The sequence below is a fragment of the Sinocyclocheilus grahami genome, unplaced genomic scaffold (genome assembly GCF_001515645.1).
Source record: "Sinocyclocheilus grahami isolate Dianchi unplaced genomic scaffold, SAMN03320097.WGS_v1.1 scaffold9.1, whole genome shotgun sequence".
Classification (NCBI taxonomy): domain Eukaryota; kingdom Metazoa; phylum Chordata; class Actinopteri; order Cypriniformes; family Cyprinidae; genus Sinocyclocheilus; species Sinocyclocheilus grahami.
Genome location: NW_015505188.1, coordinates 1,779,500 through 1,796,083, shown reverse-complemented (window position 1 = coordinate 1,796,083; position 16,584 = coordinate 1,779,500). Strand labels below are relative to the sequence as shown.

The window sequence follows — 16,584 nt, the reverse complement described above, 5'->3', positions numbered from 1 at the left end:
CAGAACATATGAAGGTTGCCAGGGGAGAAATACAGCATATGTGTGATGTTGGTGACTCAAAACATTACTTTCTTCCACAGATTTCCACCTGTGGCTTAGATTCTCAATAAAAAAGGATGTATGGTAATAAATGGAGAATGAAATTTCCGTCCATGCTAATGTGTTCATGAGGGATTTTCTGTGATGAGAAAGTTGACAGTATGAGCACGGACAGCCAACACAAACACTGGACTTGGACTTTAATGAGGACATGCAGAGGTCATGTAACATGTGCTACATTTACCAAATTAAACCATATGCATTATAAATAATGCTGTTCTAAAATAGACATGGTGGATATTTTGTTCCCACTACATCAGACAGTACAACCTTCCCACCAACCTACACCATATTACCCCACTGGACAATTCATTTCACACTCTTTGACCCAGTGCATTCATGCATGTGTGGATTCAGATATGCACTTTATGTAACACCTTCAACTGTGTTTTAGAACTACACTATTCTATCTGTCTGTCTGTCTATCTATCTAGCATTCTATCATTCTGTGTAAATGTGAATAGCTTTTCTCACAAGATTCACACACTTAATTTCTAGATTCCTACAAGCCTGAAGCAGACTTCACCGGAGAGTGTTTGATATCACTACAGCACCGACATTAGAAGCGACATGATGTGTCACAATGATTTGTTTGTGTGTTGTGGTTGATAGTTCATATTAGCATTTTGTTTAGACCCCCACCCAGTTTCAAGCAATTTGTTGTCACTGTGTGTCTGGGCTTGTGGTACCCGAGAGGCACCTCACAGCCTCATATGAGATGTAATCTAGCAGGATGGAGCCCCTGGCATGCATGCAGATAACAGCACACTGTGATCAGAATGCTGCTGTGTCCATCCTTACTATCTCAGGGATGGAGGAGGGTGTTTAGGGTGGGGCCCCCAGCCATAACCGCCTGGTCAACTGTAAACACACACACACTGAACTATACAAGCCATATACGATCATTGGCAGAGAGTAGAGTGGGTCATTTTGGACATTCAGTCTCCAAAGGCCATAGTAATAATTGTCTGCTTAGAAGAGCTGTCTGATTTTGTTACTTGCTTTAACATAGTGCAAAGTTTGAGTGATATTGTGCACATAAGACCATGATATTTTATTCATGAACTTCAAGTATTGTTAAGGCCTAGGCGGTATAGAAATTCAGAGTATTTTGCAGCTGTAAGCAGGGACGTGATTTTCGGCCCTGATGAGCTTTAGCGAGCCATTGTGACTAAAAGCAGACAGGAAATTCCTGAGGGCTGCAGATTTGATAGGCTATAAAGTCCAAACAGACACCCACATGGATAGTTGTTTAATCCCCAGGATCAGCAGCCAATCATTCACCGCTAGAGAAAAACACGTTAAAAAAAGCCACATGGCACCTCTCGCTCATTGCTGATGTCAACAATTCCTCTCTGCCAGCTCCTACAGGGATCCCGGGCGGCTGAAATACAGTCATCAAAATCACATTATCTTCCCCCAGATAATGTATACACTCCATTGGCTGAAAAACAAATCCCGTGATTCATTTCAATAGTGATGTTTTGTGTTCCATAATGAGAGATGGATCATTAACCACATCATTTCCATATACGATTTCCATTACATCTGCAATCATACTTATGCAACTGGTGAAGTACCTGAAATGCTTTGCCGTGATTCTGACCTAATGTCTGGTTGTCTGTCACAAGCCTCCCATGCGGCCTAAGGCAAAGCTATTGAATTGTATTGTATTTCTACGCTTTTTTCTATGCATGAACCTGCCACACACAAAAGCCCATTTTGCAGCCTTGATCCTGCTAAGCTCACCCTCACGTGGTGTCGCCCTCTCTTTAAATGACCCCTCACTACCAAAACACATCCAGCTGTAAGCTGATCAATAGACGGCCCTGCCAACAAGATGACATTACGGGTAAGGGAAACACTGTCTGCTAACCTGCGAACAGAAGCAGATCAAGTTTACTAATTGTGTTGAGTAACAGCTAAGTATTTCAAGATTTTGTGATGCTAAAATGTGCTTGAGCACTTAAATGGAAAGTTGCTGATGTGATTAAAGCAGTTTTTAGTCTGGCATAGTCTTTAAATTTAATAATTTAAACCAGAGGCAGGTTTAGATGATAAATATTTGATTTAAAATGCACACCTTCTTCTCCTATAAGATGGTAGCATGACTCTTAACTCTTCTGCATAGTTCATCACTCTCTCTCTCTCTCTCTGCAAGCTAAACTAATAATGCTTTAATTATTTTCCATGTGGCTGCACTTAAAGTAATGAGGACATTAAAAGGCTCAGTTTCGATCTAAAGAACACTCCATCTCATTTAAACCAGAGGCAGGTTTAGATGATAAATATTTGATTTAAAATGCACACCTTCTTCTCCTATAAGATGGTAGCATGACTCTTAACTCTTCTGCATAGTTCATCACTCTCTCTCTCTCTCTCTCTGCAAGCTAAACTAATAATGCTTTAATTATTTTCCATGTGGCTGCACTTAAAGTAATGAGGACATTAAAAGGCTCAGTTTCGATCTAAAGAACACTCCATCTTTACCTGTAAAACACCAGAAATCAGCTTGCTTTCCTTTCCGATGTCACTGAAAGGCTTTTAAACAACCAATGATTTTTGGTACAGCTCCAGATCTGCACTTTTCTAGTTCACAGATACTGGTTGCTGCTTGCAATATATGTTCATATATCCTGCATGAAATCTCACGCATATCTCTGCAAGCAGTTACTGGAGTCTGACGCTCAGCGTTGATGAGCACAGGAAGCGTGACTAGTTTTGCAATTCCCCTCGAATACCCAAACAGATCTCACCCTGTGGCACCAAGCTCTAAAGTGGCTCATAATCCAGATAACAGAGCATGCAGCACAGCGTAGAAGCACATGAAAGTCTCAGATAAAACAGGTGCTGGCCAATGGAGCTGAACTGATCATGCGAATGCAGGCGACATCTCACCTCTGCTCAAAGGAATGTCATCCTCTAATGTACTTCCAGTCATCGCTGAGTTTAATTCTCTGTCTGCCTGATTTCTGCCAGCTAGCCTAGTAACTTCATATGTTTGTGTGATATCTAAACTGCTTTCATTAGGATAATATTAAGATTAGCAAATGCTAAGAGCATATTGTTCTAACGAAGGAGGGTTATCGATTTCAGATAGTCTTTAAAACACTATTACTTGTTTATTTTTATTTATGCTGTCTTCATATATTTAGCATTTTGCAAACTGGGATTTTGCTGACTTCATTTGGCAATTACTTTTTATGCCCAGCACTGCAAAAAAAAATTTGATGGAATTTCATTCAGCAGTGACAGATGGGATCAGTGACTCACAATCCTTGCAAGCTATCTGTATGAAAAACTACTGCCTGCTTGATTATTAATGTCATAGATAGCTTCAGGCTACAGAATATTGGTATAACATCTTCATTTCATTCTTAAACGGTGATAGCCATGCAGTAAAACAAAGGTCTATTAATTCATGATGAAGTCGGAGATGAGATTCCTGAATGGAAGCCTTTGGTAATTGGACAGTTATAGCTCCTAAGCACTCTGGATCGCCTGAACCGTAAATACTCTTCATTACTGATAGATAAATTCTAGGCTTAAATATCTGCTGATATTTAGTCATTTGGACATTATCAGTATTGGCTTCCACTTGTGTCAGTTCCAGAATCTACCAACAGCCAAGTCAATGAATAAGCCTCAAATTTATAAAAACTTATAATATTATCACAATGTCATATTTATGTATTTGATACAGTATGCTGGGATTATATTAGCCTCTAGTTATCAGTATTGCCATAAACATCAGGCTTTTAAAAAACCCTAAATGTAATCTGTAATATTCAGCGAATGTGATGAAGCTTGTTTTTTTGTTCCCCCCCATTTTGAATCAGTTTGAGGTATCCTGCCCTGATGGTCTATGTCCAGGATGGAGTATCATCCTGAAAGGAGAGACCCCAGCAGAAGCCAGCAAGTAAGTCCTCAATCCCTCCCCAGCTAACAGGGAATGTTCTATGAACTTTCTCAAAGACCATTCTCAAAGAAATCTAATAAGGTCATCTGCTTGTTTGCCCATGCGTTTTAATACACCAGCTTTATGATAGCCCTTCAAGCAGTGGTCTCAGGTTCAGTTTTGGCCAAATGATTTGTTCATTACATCATGTGTTTTTCTCTGTCTTCAAGGTTTGAGATCAATTTCCTGTGTGACCGCGATGACAGAATAGCCTTCCATTTAAACCCCTGCTTCACTGAGTCAGATATCATCTGCAACTCCTACATGGCCAACCACTGGGGGCAGGAGGAGAGGTGCAGCAGCTTCCCCCTCGGGATAGAAGAGCCTTTCCAGGTGATAAAGCATCATGAGCACATTTTTATTGACAAAATATCACGAGCAGCAGGAATTATGTTTGATTATGAGTGAAGATGATTTAGTCAGCATTGACTCCTTGTCTCTCAACAGATTGAAATTTACTCTGACAATGATAACTTCCATGTTTACATTGACGAAACCAAGGTGATGCAGTATAAACACCGTGTGGAAGACCTGAAGACCATCACGAAAGTACAAGTGGTGAATGATGTCAATATCTCCTCTTTAGAAATGACCAAAAAGCATTTTTACTAAGTGATGGGCTGGAAGGCCAAGCAGATGATTCATTTGGAGTGAACCTTGTGTTTGTTTATGGTGGGTTATTGTTTTTAGCATATCTGTTTACACACCTTTCAATACTCATAATTATCCTCTTGGGTTAATTATCTTCTGTAAAGGTGTGATTATTAGTATTGACATGCCTTACCTTAACTCCATATTTATATGAATCTGTGAATAAATTGGATGTTTGAAAAGATTCCTGAAGGACTCATCTGGGTGACTAAGAATTTCTGTTTTTCCACAAAATCAATGTCAAAAATAGATTCTGCAAATCCATCTGGGTTTGCTTATGATAAAAACATCCTAAGAAAATATAAAAAATATGCTCATGTAACGCTAGCGGCTGCAGTCTTTAGCCTCCTCATTAGTGCGTCTGCCTCCCATGCCAGAGACCCACTCGGAACAAGAACGAGGTGTGGTGGTGAGGACCCGGGAGAGAGGGGTTACATTGGTGCCGTGACCCGGATGGGAGTGAGGTTTAGGGGGGTGAGTGTAACGGAGGCAAACGAGTAGGTGCTGTGCAGGTAAACCTCACTCCCCTGATCTCAAGAGACGCACTAGCGATTGAAGCTAGCGGCTGCAGTCTTTAGCCTCCTCGTTAGTGCGTCTGCCTCCCATGCCGGAGACTTGGGTTTGAGTCCCACTCAGAACAAGGTGTGGTGGTGAGGACCCGGGAATATCTAAACTGCTTTCATTAGGATAATATTAAGATTAGCAAATGCTAAGAGCATATTGTTCTAACGAAGGAGGGTTATCGATTTCAGATAGTCTTTAAAACACTATTACTTGTTTATTTTTATTTATGCTGTCTTCATATATTTAGCATTTTGCAAACTGGGATTTTGCTGACTTCATTTGGCAATTACTTTTTATGCCCAGCACTGCAAAAAAAAATTTGATGGAATTTCATTCAGCAGTGACAGATGGGATCAGTGACTCACAATCCTTGCAAGCTATCTGTATGAAAAACTACTGCCTGCTTGATTATTAATGTCATAGATAGCTTCAGGCTACAGAATATTGCTATAACATCTTCATTTCATTCTTAAACGGTGATAGCCATGCAGTAAAACAAAGGTCTATTAATTCATGATGAAGTCGGAGATGAGATTCCTGAATGGAAGCCTTTGGTAATTGGACAGTTATAGCTCCTAAGCACTCTGGATCGCCTGAACCGTAAATACTCTTCATTACTGATAGATAAATTCTAGGCTTAAATATCTGCTGATATTTAGTCATTTGGACATTATCAGCATTGGCTTCCACTTGTGTCAGTTCCAGAATCTACCAACAGCCAAGTCAATGAATAAGCCTCAAATTTATAAAAACTTATAATATTATCACAATGTCATATTTATGTATTTGATACAGTATGCTGGGATTATATTAGCCTCTAGTTATCAGTATTGCCATAAACATCAGGCTTTTAAAAAACCCTAAATGTAATCTGTAATATTCAGCGAATGTGATGAAGCTTGTTTTTTTGTTCCCCCCCATTTTGAATCAGTTTGAGGTATCCTGCCCTGATGGTCTATGTCCAGGATGGAGTATCATCCTGAAAGGAGAGACCCCAGCAGAAGCCAGCAAGTAAGTCCTCAATCCCTCCCCAGCTAACAGGGAATGTTCTATGAACTTTCTCAAAGACCATTCTCAAAGAAATCTAATAAGGTCATCTGCTTGTTTGCCCATGCGTTTTAATACACCAGCTTTATGATAGCCCTTCAAGCAGTGGTCTCAGGTTCAGTTTTGGCCAAATGATTTGTTCATTACATCATGTGTTTTTCTCTGTCTTCAAGGTTTGAGATCAATTTCCTGTGTGACCGCGATGACAGAATAGCCTTCCATTTAAACCCCTGCTTCACTGAGTCAGATATCATCTGCAACTCCTACATGGCCAACCACTGGGGGCAGGAGGAGAGGTGCAGCAGCTTCCCCCTCGGGATAGAAGAGCCTTTCCAGGTGATAAAGCATCATGAGCACATTTTTATTGACAAAATATCACGAGCAGCAGGAATTATGTTTGATTATGAGTGAAGATGATTTAGTCAGCATTGACTCCTTGTCTCTCAACAGATTGAAATTTACTCTGACAATGATAACTTCCATGTTTACATTGACGAAACCAAGGTGATGCAGTATAAACACCGTGTGGAAGACCTGAAGACCATCACGAAAGTACAAGTGGTGAATGATGTCAATATCTCCTCTTTAGAAATGACCAAAAAGCATTTTTACTAAGTGATGGGCTGGAAGGCCAAGCAGATGATTCATTTGGAGTGAACCTTGTGTTTGTTTATGGTGGGTTATTGTTTTTAGCATATCTGTTTACACACCTTTCAATACTCATAATTATCCTCTTGGGTTAATTATCTTCTGTAAAGGTGTGATTATTAGTATTGACATGCCTTACCTTAACTCCATATTTATATGAATCTGTGAATAAATTGGATGTTTGAAAAGATTCCTGAAGGACTCATCTGGGTGACTAAGAATTTCTGTTTTTCCACAAAATCAATGTCAAAAATAGATTCTGCAAATCCATCTGGGTTTGCTTATGATAAAAACATCCTAAGAAAATATAAAAAATATGCTCATGTAACGCTAGCGGCTGCAGTCTTTAGCCTCCTCATTAGTGCGTCTGCCTCCCATGCCAGAGACCCACTCGGAACAAGAACGAGGTGTGGTGGTGAGGACCCGGGAGAGAGGGGTTACATTGGTGCCGTGACCCGGATGGGAGTGAGGTTTAGGGGGGTGAGTGTAACGGAGGCAAACGAGTAGGTGCTGTGCAGGTAAACCTCACTCCCCTGATCTCAAGAGACGCACTAGCGATTGAAGCTAGCGGCTGCAGTCTTTAGCCTCCTCGTTAGTGCGTCTGCCTCCCATGCCGGAGACTTGGGTTTGAGTCCCACTCAGAACAAGGTGTGGTGGTGAGGACCCGGGAGAGATGGGTTACACTCATACAAATAAATGTACTCCATTAATACATATGATATGAACATACATTTCATTGAGAAACAAGACATCAACAGTCTTGTTCTACTGTGACATCACATGTATTCTCAAAGAACCCAAAATATGTTGTCTTTGCACGGAAGCATTTTACTGTAGCATGAATGTTTAAAATGATACAAAGCACACATATGACATTTAGTCAAACTGACATAAAACTCTTAGTACTTAAACCAGTTTTCCAATATAAAACATATTTATAATGAATACAAATATGTATACCATGTAGAAACTGTAAAAATTACAAATAAATAAAATATGACTGGCTAACCTTTAACCATATTTTCTCTCTTTAAAGTGAAAAAAGTGAAGAAAAAAATTATAACTTTATAATATATATATATAACAGAACTTTATATGAAAAAAATAATAAAATAAAAAGACAAAAAAAAATATATATATATATAAATACATATTTTACATATACAAAAAATACATATTTTTTATACATTACACTTTACCGTTCAAAATTTGGGATCAGTAAGTTTTTTGGGGGGTCAGAAATGTCACTGAAAGAAATCACTTAGCCTATGCTCGCCAGGACTGCATTTATTTGATCAAAAATTCAGTAAAGACAGTAAAATTGTGAAATATTATTACAATCTAAAATAACTTTTATATTTGAATGTATTTTAAAATTCAGTTTATTCCTGTGATGTTAAAGCTGAATTTTCAGCATCATTACGCCAGTCTTCAGTGTCACATCATTCTTTAGAAATCATTCTAATATGCCGATTTACTGCTCACTAAATAGTTCTTGTTATTATCAATGTTGAAATATATGTTGATATTTTTTTCAGGATTATATGATAAATAGAAAGTTAAAATAGAAATATTTTGTAACATTATAAATGTGTTCACTTTCACTTTTGTTCAATTTAATGCATCCTTGCTAATTTAAAAAAAAAGGGAAAAAAACTTACTGACCCCAAACTTTTGAACAGTAGTAAACAAGTGGTCAAAATCTTTCTTTAATCAATGATAATGCACTGTGTTCTCATTTTTTGGCAGAGACTGCATGACATCAAAGACTAGAGAGTGCTGATCTGTAGCCTAACAGCGACAGGCTAAATATAGATCAAGCAAAGTGCTTTTACAAAGTACATTACATCATAAAGGCACCACATAATATATTATATAGAGAGTGAAAGGCCATTAATAGCTGATAATAGACTGTTTTATTGCAGGTTCCCATTGTGACAGCTTACCCCACACAATGTGACAAAGTAAATGTCTGTGCAAAATAAACTTTCAATAGCATTTATGCAGCTAAGACTTCAAGCTGTGCCTAAATGAAAAAAAATAAACCTACCCTGAGAAATATTAAGTAAAAAAACAGTGTCTCCTGTGGCTGTGACTTTGCACTCTGTGCTTGATGCTGCAGTGTTCTGTGTCTTAAGAGCAGTGTGTTGTCACAGTTTGTTTTAAGTCTTCAAAGCAGGGTTTGCTTGTGTGGGCTATTTTTCCACTCATGCTCATTAAGTTTGGAGCGGTGGATCGCACATGTGCTGATCAATACCATCACTCTGAACTAAGCTATTGACTCGAGCTCTATATTGATCAAGCTGTTTGGTGTGCTAACTGTGCTTGTTTTTGTTTTTAGGCATTTTCGTGCTTTTAATGTACTTTTTGTTCTATATAAGGTGAACATTTTATTATTATTAATTATTATTACTATTGTTTAATTGAATGATGCAGCTGATCATGTGATGATCTCATGGCGGCACCCATGATGTGGCGACCCGTTCCATGTAGAATAAAATAGACTGTCTTCATCTCATGCGAATATACAGTAGTAGAGTATCAAAAGTGCTGATCGTTTCGTTATGTGTACAACTTTTTTTTAGTTAAGCATTGGTGAGTAGCCTACCGCTTTAATTCTGCAGCCACTACACCTCGGTGTGTGCGGAGCGAAGAGGTGAATGAGAAAACTGTTCCCATCACATCAGAGACACGCATCAGCTCCGCCAGCAGAGTCGTGCGAGCCGCATCCGCAGACACTCATTTCTTCCCATCAGCTGGAGATGAAGGAGAAGCACATTGAACCCAGTCCGTCCTCTGACTGCACATTACGCGCGCGCACCTGTTACTCCACACATATCGTCGGTATGTATTAATATTTCTCTAATTACTTTCTATCTTGCGTCGTTTTGATGCAGTTTAGGCATGCAGTTTGATGCAATAATTACTCTAATGCATGACAGAAAGAAATAAGGAGAAAGTGACTTAACATACAGAAACCAATGCGTAATATGTCAGAGGAAAACTGCTTAGAAACAACTGGATTTTCGACACAGTATGTATTACACGCAATTTATTCATTTTAAGTAGCTAGATAAGATATGAGATTTATTGTGGCTCCCGATGCTTCATTCCCGAGAGTTTGCCTATAGGCACGGTTTAATCTTACTTGAAGAAAAATAAGCATGCAATATTAAAAGACGGGAGTTATTTGTTACTAATCAGTTCTAGCCTGTGCTGAGAGTTCATTTTAATTATCTGCGAAGTCCAATAACACAAATGCCTGTTTTCCCTTGTGGTTTTGTTTGTTGGTTTCAAAAACCTAGTTCAAAAAGTCTGAAATGAGAATAATTTAGCCAAATGGTGCCCTATAATGGTGCACTATTTATTCTGAAATGTAATCTTGCACGACAAATGACAAGATTATGGAGAACAATTTAAATGTAATATAATGTAAAAGAGAAAGATATTTGTGATATTTATCATTAATCAGGCACTGGATTTTAAGGATTACAGTTTAGTCAGTGCAATTACTTGGATTTCATGTTATCTTGTAATTTAATTTCCCTCCTAATGTGTGTCATGTTTCCGTAGAGGGCGGTTGGCTAAATGATGGATTTCATTACCTTACTCGTTTTGGCTGAAGATGAAGATGCCTTGAGCTTTAGTAATCGACTCTGGGATGTCTGAAGCAGCCTTTGGATTCCAACCACCACATATCAAAACGTCACAAATATCCCCTGAACATTTAGGGGAAACAAAAGGAATATGAATTTCACTGCTGGCTTGCTGAAAAAAGAGCTTCTGCTCTCAAACGCCTTGCTGTCCTTGAATGCCTCTTTCCGCGGTGCCGAGGATTTCGCAAATGATGTTTTCCTCCACCAGAGTGGAGAGCTGGAGAGACTGCTGCTGCTGACAATCAAAGAGCCCACCACTATCGCTCTCACCGTCATGTATTCATTATCATTTGTGGTGGGTTTCATTGGAAATCTCATGGCCATTCGAATGCTCACTTGCCAGAAGAGTAAGAGGATGCAGAGCATCAGTGCCACCCGGAGTTTACTCATCAACTTGGCGGTGTGTGATCTAATGGTGGTTTGCATTTGCATGCCCATCACGCTTGGCCACACCATTTACACCGCATGGGTGTACGGAGACCTCCTGTGCCGGGCTGTTCCCTTCATCCAAGCCGTGTCCGTGTCGGCAAGTGTCCTCAGCCTGACAGTCATCAGCGTCAACAGATACTACAGTGTTCACAGCCCGCTGAATTCCCTCTCGTACTTCACCCAAAAGAAGATCTGTATCACCATTGTGTGCGTTTGGATCCTGTCCTCGGCCATTTGCACACCTTTGCTCTTTATGATCAAGCTGGACGAGATCCACTTAATCGACATCGTCGTGCCGATCTGCAGAGAGCTTTGGCCACAAGCGAGACTCAAGCAGGTCTACAACGTGCTCCTTTTTGTTGCTCTCTACTGCATCCCCGTGACCTTCAACCTAATCATCAGCTTTCTGACAGGCAGGAAGCTCTGGAGGGCTTCTCAACATTTCGCCGACTTCGATCCACACAGCCAGGCCGTGCATGCTTCACGTCTGAAGATGCGCAAGAAGATCGCCAAGGTGGTGGTCACTTTGGTTCTCTTATTCGCCATCTCCTGGCTCCCGCTTTACGTTGCAGACATCCTGATTGACCGCGAGGTTCATCCACCTCACTGGGTTCTGCAGACTCGGCCTTTCACGCAGTGGCTGGGTCTCACTAACTCCAGCCTCAATCCCATCTGCTATTGTTTCTTGGGCGATTTATTCCGCTCTGCCAGAGCAGTCAGGTCCAGGTATCATCAGAGAATGCTTTCCGTCCTTCAATCCTCCAGCTCTTTTAAACTGTCCGGGTTACTTTCTCTCAAAAAGCAGAAATCTGGCAGGCGACAAGGTGCCGTGAGCCAGGCGTCGGTGGAGACTCTTTCTGATTGGTGTTCCAACAACAGCCAAATGGTGTCTCTCCAAAGCCTCTCAGAGAAGATAGTGTCTACAAGCAATCCTGAGTTATCGAACTTGTAGTCAAGGTGTATATTACCGAAAAGTATGCAAGGCACTTATTGGGATAGTTCACCCAAAAACATATTTTGTGTTCCATAGAAGAAAAGAAATGACATGAGATAGAGAATTTTCATTTTTGGGTGAACAATCTCTTTTAGATCATTTGCCTTGTAGTACGGTCAAAAAGCATGTGATTCTGATGTTTTGATGCAGCATAAGCATAGTTCGTATTCGTAACTAACCGTCCACAGTTACAATGCATCGTCACTTATATTTTACATGATTAGAAGTTGCTTGATGTAAAGTAGGACTTCCTGTAAATACAGGAGAGTTTTGTATAGACATCACTGACACAGATTGTACATAAATGCCCAATTAAGGCCTGTTCACACCAAGACAAATGTTTGCATGTGAAAATTCAGTGCTATAACTTTTTTAATTTGAATGAACAGCTGTTCAGACCAACACAAACATTTGCATGCCATCAATGCAATGGAATTTTTTTACGGGGAGATGTTCTAATCTATTTTCTGTTGGACAGCAAAGAAAACTGGCCAACCAATGAGATTCACACTTGCCACATGCCCAGAGCCGCTGCTGTTATATGAAGCTACTACTCTCATCTCTGTTCTCTTGAATTTGGTGTTTGATAAACACCATAGCGAATACATGTCATGTGTCTGAAATGTAAAGTTGTGCAGCACTGCTTTGTGTAATGAAGAAACCAAGGTATTAACATTTTTTTCTATAAGCACCATCTACTGTTAGTTAATTTGCCTGCCTGCTCTTTTTTACTCATTGGCCTGAACAGACAAATCACATGCGAAAATAAGTCCAAATTTTCTTAGAGAACATCTGTGTTAGTACGGACAAGCCTTTACTTGCCACCAAAAAGCAGGAGAGATGTATTTTAAATCGGGGGTTTTCAAACTGGGGGCCCCACAAAGACAAAAAAAAGATTTTACATAATATATAATTTCAAAGTTAACTTAACATACTAATTAAACATGTTTAACACAATAATCTTAAACACATTTACTGAATTGGATATTCTAAGTTTCATTCTGCTTTCTAATTTTTCTTCTATTGACAGCTTAAGTAAAAAAAAATTAGCATTTTGTGAAAATATATGTTTATTACTAAGTAGCCATCTCTCTTTCCTTATGATCTGCATAAGTTAAATACTAGTTTATATTTGTATCTTTCTAAAGAGTTTCTCTTTGCCACCATTGCCTTTAACTTAAATTTTGCTGTTAAGGCTAAATTAGTAGTGTATAAAGCTGCTATGAAAAAATTAATTTATTGTGAAAAGCACTACTGTAATTGAAAATAAAAATAAAAAGTTTCAGGTTATGCATCTAACTGTACTTTAATACTGGTTAGAAAAGAAAAGTGAAGTGAATATCTTCTAGATATTTAATCATTTGTTTTGGCTTAAGTGCAATGACAATATAAAAGTCAGTTATTTCATATTTTATTAATTATTCTATTATCTGTTATTTCACACATTTAATATTTTTCTCATTCAGTGTAAATATGTCAAATTAAGAATACATGCCATTATGTTTTAGGAAAGGGGTCCCTCACAATCATCATATTGGGGTCCTTGACTTAAAAGGTTGAAAACCCCTGTTTTAAATGATGGTGGATGCAAAAAAAAAAGAATAAAAAATTACTAATTGTAATGTGTTTTAAATCGATTTTCCATACTATCTCTATAAACATATAAACGTGTGCATTTGCATTCATAATAAATCCTACTTGTTCAAGATTTTCAAGAGTGCATGAATGAAATGAAGTTCAGACAGAATGTATAGGTTCTAAATGCCTTGTGAAGATTCATAGCAATTCGATTTAATTAAATGTACTGTGCTTGATTGTGAATAATCATCTGTACTTGCCTTCTTCAATAGAAACCAACGTGAATAGAATCAGATCGTTTGATGGGAATAGATCCACACTCCGAAGAATATAAGAATATAATTTACCCCATGAAATACAAACATAATCATCGCCTCTTCATTTCTGACTTTCTGAGATCGAGTTTTGAAAGTTTTGATAAAAAAAATTTACAAAACAGAATTGATTTAAAAATATATGTTTTTAAAAATCTGGCATATTTTGTTCATTCTGAGGAAATCTGAATGACAGTGGGAACACTACAATACAGTAACAAAACTCAAATATTCATATATATATTCATATATATTCATGTCTTCCACAGATATGTGATTACCACTAGCATTGCCCTTCATATTCATGCTAATTCTGATTATCAACTGTCAAATAACTCAGCATGCAGAATAGAGCTTGATTAGCCTATAAGTATTTCACTTTAGTAAGAACGAGTGACTGCTGAGAGCAGATATTGGAAGCTGATGAATAGTAATTCTGTTCAGGAGAGATACAGACCGCAGCAGTTATTAGCCCAAGCTAAGTAGCACAAGTCTTTCACGAGACGGGGTGTAACAGAAAATACAAGGAGCACTTCTTGAATAAAAGAAAGAAAAAAACTGAATCAGTGAATGTCTTGGAGAGATGGCAGATGTTATCATCCCTCTAGATGCACTGGCATTAAATATAAGCTTATAATATTTGACGTTCTGTATAAAGTGATATTTTATATTTACCGTAAAGAATTTTAAGAATAAAATTGTTGCTTTCATCAAACTTAAGTGATGACAAATTAATTGCTTTGTTATTTTAGTGCAAATAAAAAACAACCAAATTTAAATTAAATTAAATTCATAGTCCAAGTCTACAGTGAGATCCACGGTCATAATGAAGAGTTGCAAAACATGTTAATGCTTTTATCTTCAATAATATACCATACGTTTACTGAATGTCTTGCTGGTGGGGGGTTTTTTTCCATTGAAAAATAAAAAAAGTTTTAAACAAAGAAATAGTTTTAGGACATCAAATGAATTCAGAATTTCATATTCCAGGTCACTAATGAAAGAAGCATATGTGTGACACTGATTGTGTTACTCTTTATTCAGACGGTCACATGTTCTTCTTCCACTGAAGCTCACGATGCTCGATGGATCATTTCAAATCATGCTGGAGAGCATCATCATCAGATCAGGTTTGATCATCAAGTTCATGCAGCTTGAGCGCTTCTACATTGTAAATATATACAGTGGGTACGGAAAGTATTCAGACCCCCTTAAATTTTTCACTCTTTGTTATGTCACTGAACAGATAATTTCAGACCCCTGTGTATTAATAAAGAGTTGATCCTCCCAACTGCTTCTACATGGAAGTTTCCGGTAACACTTTACAATAAGGTGTCATTTGTTAACATTAGTTATTTATGTGTTAACACGAACTAACAATGAGCAATACATTTGTTTCAGTATTTATTAATCTTTGTTAATGTTAGTTCATGTAAATACAGTTATTCATTCTTACACTCTTAAAAATAAAGGTGCTTCAAAAGGTTCTTCAAGCGATGCCATAGAAGAACCATTTTTGGTTCCACAAAGAACCATTCAGTCAAAGGTTCTTTAAAGAACCATCTCTTTCTTAACTTTTTGTAATCTGAAGAACCTTCTTTCGCCACAAAGAACCTTTTGTGAAACAGAAAGGTTCTTCAGATGTTAAAGGTTCTTTATGGAACCATTTAGACAAAAAGGTTCTTCTATGGCATCGTGAAGCACCTTTATTTTTAAGAGTGTAGTTCATGTTAATTCACAGTGCATTAACTAATGTTAACAAATACAACTTTTGATTTTAATAATGTATTAGTAAATATTGAAATTAACATTAACTAAGATAAATGCTGTAGAAGTATTGTCCATGTTTAGTTCATGTTAACCAGTACAGTTAACAACTGTTAACTAATGAACCATATTGAAAAGTGTTACCAAGTTTTCCACTGGATGTCGGAACATGGCTGCAGGGATTTGCTCTCATCAGTGCTCTGATGTGCAGACCAATAAAAGTTCCTCCAAGATAAGTTAAATTATTCTGCAATATGTGTATAGTGTTACAACCCACTCAACCTACTATTACTTTAGTACGTAATTCAGGAATAACAACTTTAAAGAACTTTAATCTGTAGCAAATGAATATGGGAACATTATATGAAAATATAAGATAAATAGCACAAAAAATGTATACAGTACCATTCAAAAGTTTGAGGTCAGTATGACTCTTTAATGTTTTTTGAAAGTCTCTTATGCTTATCAAAGCTGCATTTATTTGATTAAAATTTAGTAAAAAAAAAACAAAACAAAAAAACTGTGATATTGTGAATTATTACATTGTAAATGTTAGATTTTTCACATTTGTAAATAAAACAGATAATTGGAGTAGGTTTTACAAGAACCTAATAATCTTACTTAGTGAAAATTGTTTGTATTGTAAATTGTACATCATCAAAATAACTGTTTTCTATTGTAAAACAATTTTAAAATGTAATTTATTCCTGTGATGGAGTCATTACTCCAGTTGTATAACACGCTACTTTAAAAATCATTGCTATGCTGATTTGCTGCTCAAGAAACATTTCTTATTATTATCAATGTTGAAAACAGTTGTGCTGCTTAATAGTTTGTCAAAACCGTGATACCCTTTTTTTGTGCATGATAACCTTTTTT

At 37.7% G+C, this 16,584-nt stretch overlaps 3 protein-coding genes across 3 annotated transcripts; all 3 read left to right on the top strand.

Annotated features, from left to right (window-relative positions):
• The first annotated feature begins 1,854 nt into the window (after positions 1-1,854).
• On the top strand, positions 1,855-5,123 carry LOC107592780 (grifin-like). Its single transcript, XM_016282344.1, has 4 exons — positions 1,855-1,951; positions 3,939-4,018; positions 4,228-4,390; positions 4,505-5,123. Exons 1-4 carry the CDS (start codon positions 1,940-1,942, stop codon positions 4,667-4,669), a joined length of 420 nt encoding a protein of 139 aa, XP_016137830.1. The 5' UTR covers positions 1,855-1,939; the 3' UTR covers positions 4,670-5,123.
• A 189-nt stretch (positions 5,124-5,312) lies between these two features.
• On the top strand, positions 5,313-7,396 carry LOC107592523 (grifin-like). The gene is made up of 4 exons (XM_016282058.1): positions 5,313-5,327; positions 6,204-6,283; positions 6,493-6,655; positions 6,770-7,396. The coding sequence occupies exons 1-4, from the start codon at positions 5,313-5,315 to the stop codon at positions 6,932-6,934; spliced, it is 423 nt and encodes a 140-aa protein (XP_016137544.1). The 3' UTR covers positions 6,935-7,396.
• Positions 7,397-9,682: 2,286 nt separating this feature from the next.
• LOC107592774 (neuropeptide FF receptor 2-like) lies at positions 9,683-12,004 on the top strand. The gene is made up of 2 exons (XM_016282331.1): positions 9,683-9,811; positions 10,541-12,004. Exon 2 carries the CDS (start codon positions 10,715-10,717, stop codon positions 12,002-12,004), a length of 1,290 nt encoding a protein of 429 aa, XP_016137817.1. The 5' UTR covers positions 9,683-9,811; positions 10,541-10,714.
• Positions 12,005-16,584: the final 4,580 nt, after the last annotated feature.

Bases quoted from the DNA above. Each gene is read 5' to 3' on its own strand.
- LOC107592780 (XM_016282344.1), top strand. The intron at 4,019-4,227 runs GTAAGTCCTCAA...TCTGTCTTCAAG, and splicing joins ACCCCAGCAGAAGCCAGCAA to GTTTGAGATCAATTTCCTGT. The intron at 4,391-4,504 runs GTGATAAAGCAT...GTCTCTCAACAG, and splicing joins GGATAGAAGAGCCTTTCCAG to ATTGAAATTTACTCTGACAA.
- LOC107592523 (XM_016282058.1), top strand. The intron at 6,284-6,492 runs GTAAGTCCTCAA...TCTGTCTTCAAG, and splicing joins ACCCCAGCAGAAGCCAGCAA to GTTTGAGATCAATTTCCTGT. The intron at 6,656-6,769 runs GTGATAAAGCAT...GTCTCTCAACAG, and splicing joins GGATAGAAGAGCCTTTCCAG to ATTGAAATTTACTCTGACAA.
- LOC107592774 (XM_016282331.1), top strand. From the start codon at position 10,715: ATGAATTTCACTGCTGGCTTGCTGAAAAAAGAGCTTCTGCTCTCAAAC.